The 10,422-nt window shown below is 50.7% G+C and overlaps 1 protein-coding gene across 1 annotated transcript; it reads right to left on the reverse strand.

Moving 5' to 3' along the window:
* Window positions 1–2,552: 2,552 nt before the first annotated feature.
* LOC119395890 (uncharacterized protein K02A2.6-like) lies at window positions 2,553–4,079 on the reverse strand. The gene has a single exon (XM_037662904.1). The coding sequence runs from the start codon at window positions 4,077–4,079 to the stop codon at window positions 2,553–2,555; it is 1,527 nt and encodes a 508-aa protein (XP_037518832.1).
* Window positions 4,080–10,422: the final 6,343 nt, after the last annotated feature.

Here is a 10,422-nt window from a genome sequence, read left to right on the forward strand (position 1 = left end):
TTCCGTCACGGATATGACGTTCTAAAATATAAACATTTTATAAACAAAGAAAAAACTATAAGAAAAGGTTCCGTCACCGGGAGTCGAACTTACGACCTCTCGATCGCCAGCGCGCAGCGCGAAACGACTCCGCCACAAACGGCATGTTCTGTGCTATGCTAACGGCGAGCTATTTATGTACACCATTTGCCGGTGGCGGTGCTCAGAGATCGGCGGTACAGCGTGGTTTCATTATCACTAAGCGAGATGGCGCGAAGGGCTCGAAGAGCGCGCTTTAAAAGTCGTCCACCACGCAGATTAGCGCGCGCCTCGGCAGGGCGTGGTCGCTCGTGCGGGCGCTTATCTCGTGATCTCGGTGGTTTGTACGTCTTGCGCTCTGCCTGCAAGTTTCCGTTGAGAGCACGAAGGTCACCTCGCTCACTGCGGCGGCCGCTTTTGCGAAAGGAGCGCGCTGCTCACACAGAAATAAGTTACAACCGTGACAGTTCGCGCTCATCATGTGTATGTTCGTTCCGCGCGTCCTTTCTGCTTCAGCAGCGCATTGCAAGTTGCGAGCGGCTTGCCGTTCTTCGCGTAACATTACAATTTGATGCTGTAGCATTCATTCCTTCGCACTTGGGGCGAAAGAATGCACAACAAACGCTCAACTTCGTCTCTGAAGACACGTTTCACTTTCGTGTTATACCGATTCCTATGACAGAGGGATCAGCCATGTTTTTTTTCTGGTGTGGCTGACGCCCGCCGTGCCCTCAACTGGTCGACATGACGGCGCTGGGTTCCCAAGGGTGTCTCCACCTTTACCATCCGATTCCCTTCCGTCGCTATCACAGTCCCTTGCAGCCATTTTCGCCCTCGTTGAAAATGGCGGGACCAGACGGGCTTTCCGGGTGGGAACAGTGGTGGTGCTTTGGTCGACGAAGGCTGTTCCCGGATCGTGTCGGCCCCTGCAGGCAGTTCGCCTTCTGGAAAGTGGGCGGACAGCCTTGTCCGGGGCTCGAATCCCAAGAGCAGTTGTGCTGGCTATTAGCCACTCTCGAGGGGTGTAGATCTGTAACGGAAAAGAAAACAAGACAACTTTTCTTGCAGTGTGCCGCGCTTGTTTTTCTTGAGGCCCTCTTTTATTGTTCGCACCGCCCGCTCCGCTAATTCATTGGACTGTGGGTGGTATGGCGCCGTCCTGACATGGCGTATGTTATTTTCATGCATGAACTATGCCATCATTGCGCTCGAGAAGTGGGGGCCGTTGTCAGACACCAGACAATGCGGGATACCAAACCGAGAAAAGCTTTCCCTCAGTAATTGAATTGTTGCGTCTGTGGTAGCTGTTTTCAGCGGCGTTGCCTCTATTCACTTCGTTTCCGCGTGAACTAGGACGAAAATTAGGTACCCGTCAACAGATCCTGCAAAATCCATGTGCACTCGATACCACCGCCTCCCTGTCTAGGCCACGGGGAAGGTACTTGGGCCGCAGGCATTGACCACCCCTGCACACATTGGGGACAAGTTTGCACCAACCTTTCAATGTCTTTGTCTAATACAGGGTACCAGAATAGCGTACGAGCGAGCCTCTTCATGGCGCCGACACCTGGGTGGGTATCGTGTAGCTCGTTGAGTAGGCACTGCCGGGCTGCCTCCGGCACGACCACACGGTGACGCCAGTAAACGAGGTCATGGCTCGCGACGAGTTCGTGTCGGCGTGTGAAGTACGGCTGCAGATGCTGCTGCTGCCCCGCAAGATGTGATGGCCAGCCCTGCTCGATCCATTCCCGGACTTGCCGAAGTGCGCTGTCCTCCTGGGTCAAAGCAATCATTTGGTTAGAAGGAAGGGCACTTGCATCCAAACCTTGCGTATAAAGTACATATTCCATGACTTCTTGACTTCCGCGTTCCTGGTCCCCTGACAAAGGCAAGCGACTGAGGGCGTCCGCGTTAGCGTTGTGTGCTCCCTTGCTGTATTCCAGATTGTATTGGTAAGCTGATAGAAGAAGCGCCCATCGCTGAATTCGAGCGGCCGTCATCTGCGGAATCGGCTTGTTGGGGTCGAAAAGCCCGGTGAGGGGCTTATGATCTGTCACCAACGTGAAACGGTTGCCTTGCAAGAAATCGCGGAACTTACAAATTCCAAATACCAAGGCCAGCGCTTCTTTCTCGATTGGGGAATAATTGCGTTCTGCTGACATCAGCGTTCTCGAACGAAATGCTATCGGGTGGTCCACGCCATCAATGCGGTGTGATAATATTGCACCTAAGCCGTCTGCTGACGCATCACATTCCAGCCGCACCTCCTTCTGCGGATCATAGTGGACCAGAAATTTTGCCTTTAACAAGGCGCGCTTTGCTTCCTGGAAGGCTTTTTGGTGCTCTTCTTTCCAGTGCTAGCGTTGTCCCTTGACCAGTAACCGATAGAGCGGAGCCAGGATCGTGGCCAAATTAGGCAAAAATTTTGAGTAATAGGTTATGAGCCCGAGAAAGGACTTCAGTTGGCTCACTGATTCTGGCTTTGGTGCAGCTGTTATGGCTTCGAGGTTGTCGCGCAGTGGATGAAGGTTGCATCAATCCACTTCTTTTTCTCGGAACCGACATTTGGCCTTGTTCAGTTGGAGGCCACCGTCGCGAAGTCTCTGGAACACTTGTCGAAGTGTTGACGTGTCCTGTTGCTTCTCGGCGATTATGATGTCGTCCAGGTACACACGTACTCTTGGTAAATCCCGTAATAACGACTCAATGCGCCGCTGGAACAGTGTGGGAGCTGACGAGATGCCGAAGGCTAGTGAGTTGTACGAGTACAAGCCCTGGTGCGTGTTGATGACAGTCATTTCCTTCGCTTCTTCATCAAGTGGGAGCTGATTATAGGCATTTCGTAGATCCAGTGTGGTGAATACTACTCCCCCGTAGAGCGCGGCAAAAATGTCGTCCACTTTAGGCAAAGGGTATTGCTCCGGGTGAGTAGCCGGATTCACGGTGAGCTTAAAATCGCCACACAGCCTGATGTCCCCATTTTTCTTCACCACGGGTACGACAGGAGCAGCCCATTCGGAAACGCTCACCGGCGACAGGACGCCTTGCTGAACGAGGCGGTCGGTTTCGGCGGAGACTGCTTTGCGAAGCGCGAACGGCACCGGACGGGCCTTCAAAAACCGCGGCACCGCTCCTTCTTTCTTGTACAGCTTCACGGGCGGGCCTTTGCAGCAGCCAAGTCGATCTTGAAACAAGTCTGCGAACTCTTCCACCAGCTCCTTTAAGTCATCTTCTGCCTGCAGCGCATAGACACTTGGTAGAGCCCTTTCTTCCAAGAGTGACAAGCCCGCTTCGCGGAAAGCTTGAATTGTATTTCTACCGCAAAGTAGTGGTCCATCACAATCGACTACCACGAGCGAACTGTCCACTCGTGTTTTGTCGTGTTCCACACTCATGGCGACTCGGCCTACCAGCGGAAGAGGACCGAGGAAGCAAGATAGCCGAAGTGGCGTCTCTTCTAGTCTTGGCCACCACTTACGGTTATTGCTAAAGACGTTTTTTGGAATAACGCTGACGGATGACCCCGTGTCGATCAGCATACGCAGTCTCCTGCCACCACAGACCAAGTTCCGTTCCATTGGTCGCATTCTTGCCTGGTCAACGTTGTTCTGGGCGGATAGGGCGTAAAGGATTTCTTCTTTACTGTCCTCTCCCTCAGACAGCTCGCTGAGCGCGTACGATCCCGCCTGCCGGCCGCCGTGCCTGCGCTGGCACATCCTTGCCAAGTGTCCTCTTGTGCCGCAATTTCGGCACACCTTGCCGACATGCTGGCATTCGTGTTCCGAGTGACTTGAGCCGCATCTCCAGCACGAATGGCGTGGTTCTTCCAAGTTGTGCCCGCTGCCTCTGTTTCGTCCGCTGCTACGTCGCCTTTGGACAAGCAGCACGTCACCCGCATCGTTCCTGCAGTCCGTATCTTTTAGAGAACGTACGTTCCGGTCAGCTGTTTCTGACGGCATTGCGAGTTCCTCAGCTTCCTGCAGAGTCAGCTTTCTTTGCGTCAGCAGGAAACGCCTGGCCTCGTCGTCCCGGAGACCGCAGACTATCCGGTCACGTAACATTCTGTCCAGAAAGTTGCCAATGTTGCAGTCTTTTGCAAGGCGTCGCAAGTCCGCCACAAAATCTTTCACCGCCTCATTGTCTCCTTGCCTCCGCACAAAAAATGCGTGACTTGCCGCAGTCTCGTTCACCTGTGGGCTGTAGTGTTCTTCTAACACCTTTACGACATCTTCGTACGTTAGGCTGTTGACGGGCGTCGACGGGCATCGTCCCTGCAGGACTCGAACCACGCTGTCACTGCTACCAAAAGTGCTCGACGCTTCGAAGAATCCGTGATATCGTTGCCTTCGAAGTATGCCTAGAGACGCACGCGGTAGGCATCACAACTGCTTGCTGTCTCGTCAAACTCCGGCGGCCTCGATCCCATCCTTCGTCGCCACTGAAGTGTCGCAACGCAGTAGCGACAAGAAACTGAATCGTTTATTGCTTGGAACTTGGCCTTTTTGTCCTAAAAACCACGTGAGTAAAGAACACGAGCTGTGGTCGATTACATCGTGACTTGCTGACAAGTGATAAGGAACTCGGGCCGGTGAGTGCGGTTTATCGACGACGCTGCAGATACGATGTATATAAGAGCGCCTTTTCGCTCAATAAAGCCCCTTTTGACGCACTTGACCCCGTGAAAGCCACATGGTGTCAGAAGTGGTCGGACTGCAGCCGATGCGCGTAGTCGGCGAATGAACAGCGCACAGGTAGCAAGCCAGCAGGGGCAGCTCGAAGGTACCAACAAGCTACAAGCATGCAGGAAGGGGAACAGCGCCAGCAGGCCAGCAGTCCAGTCACCACGCCATTGCCACCGCCGAAAGCCCTGGACACCACAGGAGACGTATGGCAAAGCTGGAAGACATGGCGGCAGGAGTACGAGCTCTTCGCAACGGCAACATACCTGAACCAGCAACCGAAAGAGATACAGGCAGTCACATTTCTCATGATCATTGGAGAGGACGCGCGCAAGATGTACAGCACTTTTGCTTTTGCAGCTGACGAAGAGAAGTCTGACGTAGAAGTACTGAAAATGAAGTTTGAGGCATTCTACAAACCAGCTCTAAACTGCCATGAGTTCCGCTTTGGAAAGCGCGATCAATCAAAATGACGGCGAAAGTTTCAACGACTGGTTGACAGAACTACGAGTGCTAGCAAAAAGCTGCGAGTCTGGGCAGCTTGAAGAGCGCATGCTGAGAAGCAGTATTATTCTCAAAATTAGAGATAAAAGCTGCAACAAAAGCTAATCTCCGAAATTGCTTCTTTCGCGAAGACCGTAGAAATGTGTCGCTCACGTGAACATGGCAAAGAACGGTGTGAGGAAATACAGGCGCGCCCGAAAAGCGATTACGCAGCCGAGATGAACGCGCTGTCTGAAACGAAAGGTCGGCGTTGTACAAAGTGCGCAAAGGTTCGGCAGACCATCCGTGTGTGTCCAGCAAAAGGACGCACGTGCAGGATTTCATTTCATTTAATTTATTTACCTTAAAGACCCCGGAGGGGTGTTACATAAGGGGTGGTTTAACAAACAAAAATTATAGAACTTGTCCACGAATAAATCTTGTTATTTCTTCCATGAAGGCAGGTGAGGTGGCGATGGAAGCGATGTGGTGGGGAAGGCCGTTCCAGTCTTTGGCTGTGCGATGGAAAAATGATGACGAGCAAGCGACAGTACGTGCACTTGGACGAGCAACGTTAGATGAATGGCCTGTGCGCAGTGAAATGCGCATCGGAGGTAGAATGTAAGGTGCTTGGCGAAGTGAACTGTAATAGAATTTATGATATAATGATATGCTTGCGATACGACGGCGATGTGCTAGTGATTCCAAAGCAGAATCTGCTTTTAATGACGAAACACTGATGTCGTATGAGAATGATGAATAAATATACCTTACGGCACGATTTTGCAGGGATTCTATGGCTTCGCTGAGGTAGCTCTGGTGAGGATTCCAAATGGGTGATGCATATTCGAGTTTAGGTCGAACCAATGTTTTATATGCGAGTTGCTTTACATGTTGAGGAGCACTGCGAAGGTTACGTTTGAGAAATCCTAAGGTTTTGTTTGAAGATAATGTGATGTTAGTCACATGAGAGCACCAGTTGAGATCATGCGTTATAGTAATGCCTAAGTATTTGAATGAGTTGACATTGTCAATGGGGGTGTTGTGAATTGTGAAAGGAAGGGTATGCCTATTACGGCTGCGGGAAATTGACATGCTTTTACATTTATGGGGATTTAAGGCCATGTGCCACTCGTCACACCACTTCTTAACGTTATTCAGGTCATTCTGTAATGAGATGTGGTCGTTATTGTTAATGATAGATCGATATAGGACGCAATCATCTGCAAACATTCGAATGTTAGATGATACATGCAATGGTAGATCGTTTATGTATATTAAAAATAAGAGGGGACCTAAAACTGAACCCTGGGGGACTCCCGATGTTACTGGTAGAAATTTAGAAGCAGTGTTGTTAATAACGACAGATTGTGATCGGTTATGAAGAAACTCCTTTATCCATGTTAGGACGTTAGGGTGCATGTTCAAGTGAGAAAGTTTTAATATTAATCTTTTATGAGCTACTTTATCGAATGCCTTCGCAAAGTCAAGGAAAATGACGCCTGTTAAAATGTTACGATCAAGGTTTGAGTGGAGATCATGCAGAAATGAGGCTAGTTGCGTGTCACATGATAGATTCTTACGGAAACCATGCTGTGACGGATGGAAGAAGTTACAGTTGTCGAGAAAAATCATAACGTGTGAAAAAATGACATGTTCCATGATCTTGCAAGGGATACTAGTGATGGATATGGGGCGATAGTTTAATGGTGATTCACGGTTACCTGATTTGTAGACTGGAACGACCTTGCTCTTTTTCCACTCGTCTGGGAGGGTGCCTGATGATAATGATTGTGAGAACAGCAGGGTTAGATACATGGCAGATATGCACTTGGTATTTTTTAATAGCTTCGAGGTGATTTCGTCAACCCCGGCTGATGAGGATAACTTATGTTTGTCAATGAGGGTAGATATTCCGACTGGTGAAAAATTGATATCAGGCATTGGAGGCATCACGTGAACAGGATATGCAGGGAGAGGCATGAGTGGTTCGGTAGTGAAAACAGATACGAAATCAGAATTAAACAAATTGGCACACTCTATGTCGGATAATATTTCACAGTCTTTAGAAATTTTGATACCAGGTGATGATTTAGGGTTGATTACCTGCCAGAATTTTTTGGGATTATTAGTGAGCATGCGGGGTAGGTCTGAATGAAAAAATGAATGTTTTTGTTGTCGAATAGCGGCCAAGTAGGTGCGTTCAGCTTCATAATATTTATTCCAGGAGTTGGGGCTTGGTCGAAGCTTGGCGGAGCGAAACAGACGTTTCTTTTTGTTCTCAAGTTTTTTTAGTGTGTTTGTGAACCATGGCCGGTTGCGATTAGGTTGGAGTACGATTGACGGTATATATTGCGCAACAAGGTTAGACAACTTGTTTTGGAAGAGCCCCCAGTTTTCAATTATAGAGCGATTTTCGAACCCCGATTCGAATGATTGGTAGAATGCTTCTAATTCACTGTTAATTGCGGTATAATTGCCTTTGTCGTACAGGCGGATTGTTTTGCGAACTGTAAGATATTTCACGTGCGAAAAAGAGAAAACTGTGTGAATTACTTTGTGGTCGCTTATTTCACGTAAATAGCTAATGGAGGACATGCTGTCTGGATCGGTGGTTAGTATCAGGTCAAGTATGTTTGCGGTATCATGAGTTACACGCGTGGGCTCCTTCACTATCTCTGAGAGGTTGAAATTAAGGCAGACGTCTAGGAAATCTTTAACTCCTGCATTAATGGTACCTGGGCTAGAATAATCAGTCCAGTCTATATGTGGGTAGTTGAAATCCCCCAAAAGCAAAATGCACGCGTTCGGGAATGTTTTTGTTAAAAAAGCCAATATATTGTTACGGGGAATATAAACAGAGACTCGAGGGACTAGCAACAGATGTATTTACAAGTGGTTCACCGAGCAGCGCAGCCGATAGGAACAGCTCGCGCCAGTCTATCCTATTGTCGTCCTTTTCTTCGTCTTGTGGACCACGATGCCACTGGTACGTAGCATGACCCCCGGCGGCGGAAGCACCGTCCCGGAGCTTTAAAGATCGTTTTCAGAAGCAGTGTTGTAGGGCTTGAGCCGTGAGACGTGAACAACATCACTGGACCGAACAACAGATGACGAGGGACAGATGGGGCCAATCTCATAGGTGACAGGTGTTACTTGCCGCACTATACGGTAAGGTCCCGTGTAACGTGACAAAAGTTTTTCAGATAGGCCCACTCGACGATTAGGGGACCAGAGTAGCACAAGGGTACCGGGAACGAAATGTGCGTCCCGATGTGAGGCATCGTACCGACGTCGTTGGTTGCTCTGCGACGCCGTCAGGCGAGCGCGAGCGAGCTGACGGGCATGATCGGCTCGCGCGATAGCGTCATGAGCATACTCGCTGGTGGACGAGGTACTGGATGAACTGATGGTGTCCAGTGGTAATGTCGGCTCTCTTCCGTACAATTGGTAGAAAGGTGAAAAGCCTGCTGTGCCGTGGCGCGATGAGTAATACGCGAAAGTTGCGTAGGGTAGGGCAATATCCCAGTCTCGGTGGTCCGGCGACACATACATAGCGAGCATGTCCGTAAGCGTGCGAGTGAACCGTTCCGCGAGGCCGTTGGTTTGAGGGTGGTAAGCAGTGGTCACTTTGTGCTGCGTGGAACAGGAACGCAGGATGTCGGCGATGACTTGAGAGAGAAACGAACGGCCACGGTCGGTGAGCAGTTGTCTTGGGGCACCGTGAACCAGTATAACGCCCCGTAACAGGAAGTCAGCAACGTCGGTTGCACAACTCGTCGGTAGAGCTCGCGTAATAGCGTAGCGTGTAGCATAATCAGTAGCCACTGCTATCCACTTGTTTCCCAATGTTGATGCGGGAAAAGGACCAAGCAGGTCTAACCCAACGCGGTGAAACGGTTCCGTGGGTATGTCTACTGGTTGAAGACGGCCACCAGGTAGCAGCGACGGTGTTTTGCGACGTTGACATAACTCACACGCAGCGACGTATCGGCGTACCGAGCGAGCAAGGCCTGGTCAGAAGAAACGTCGCCGTACGCGCTCATACGTACGAGATACGCCAAGGTGTCCAGCTGTGGGCGCATCGTGAAGTTCAGCGAGGACACTGCGCCGTAAATGCTTAGGCACGACAAGAAGAAGGTCAGGCCCGTCAGGTCGGAAATTGCGGCGGTATAGGACGCCCTCTTGAAATACAAAGCGACGGACGGAGGCGTCGTTTGGGGAAGATTCCGCGCGGCTGATGATGTCAAGCAGCAGTGGGTCTCGTTTCTGTTCTTCCCCAATGTGAATGAAGGCGGACACGGAGAAGATGGAGGGCACCGTGTTGGCGTCACTGTCGTCAGGATCGTCGACAGGGTACCGGGAGAGGCAATCGGCGTCCTGGTGCAGGCGACCAGATTTGTACACGACCGAGTAAGAAAATTCCTGCAGACGCAAAGCCCAGCGACCAAGGCGCCCTGAGGGATCTTTGAGGGAGTTCAGCCAGCAGAGCGCGTGGTGGTCGGTAACTACCGAAAATGGGCGTCCATAGAGGTATGGCCTGAATTTCGCGACCGCCCAAACGAGAGCCAAGCACTCGCGCTCTGTGATGGAATAATTGCGTTCAGGGGCTGATAGCAGGCGGCTGGCGTATGCAATAACGCAGTCATGGCCACGTTGGCGTTGAGCTAGCAGTGCGCCGATGCCATGGCCACTTGCATCCGTACGGATCTCAGTAGGGGCAGCAGGGTCAAAGTGGGCCAAAATCGGAGTAGTGAGGAGCGCGATGAGATTGGAGAACGCAGAGGCCTCTTCTGAGCTCCATGAAAACGGGACGTCTTGTTTGAGGAGCTGCGTAAGGGGTCTCGCTATGTCTGCAAAATTTTTCACAAAGCGTCGGAAGTAAGAGCATAGGCCGAGAAAGCTGCGAACATCCTTTGCAGATCGTGGTACAGGAAAGTTTTTGACTGCGCTGATTTTGGCTGGGTCTGGTTGTACGCCGTTAGCGTCTACTAAATGGCCAAGTACGGTAATTTGGTGACGGCCAAAGTGACACTTGGACGAGTTCAGCTGCAGGCCAGCGCGACGGAAGATATCTAAGACGGCTGACAGGCGCTCTATATGAGCCTCAAATGTAGGTGAAAAAACAACGACATCGTCCAAGTAGCACAAACAGGTGGACCATTTAAAGCCTCTGAGCAGAGAGTCCATCATTCGTTCAAAGGTGGCTGGAGCGTTACAAAGGCCGAAGGGCATGACCTTG

This window comes from Rhipicephalus sanguineus, chromosome 6, assembly GCF_013339695.2.
Source record: "Rhipicephalus sanguineus isolate Rsan-2018 chromosome 6, BIME_Rsan_1.4, whole genome shotgun sequence".
NCBI classification, from domain to species: Eukaryota; Metazoa; Arthropoda; class Arachnida; order Ixodida; family Ixodidae; genus Rhipicephalus; species Rhipicephalus sanguineus.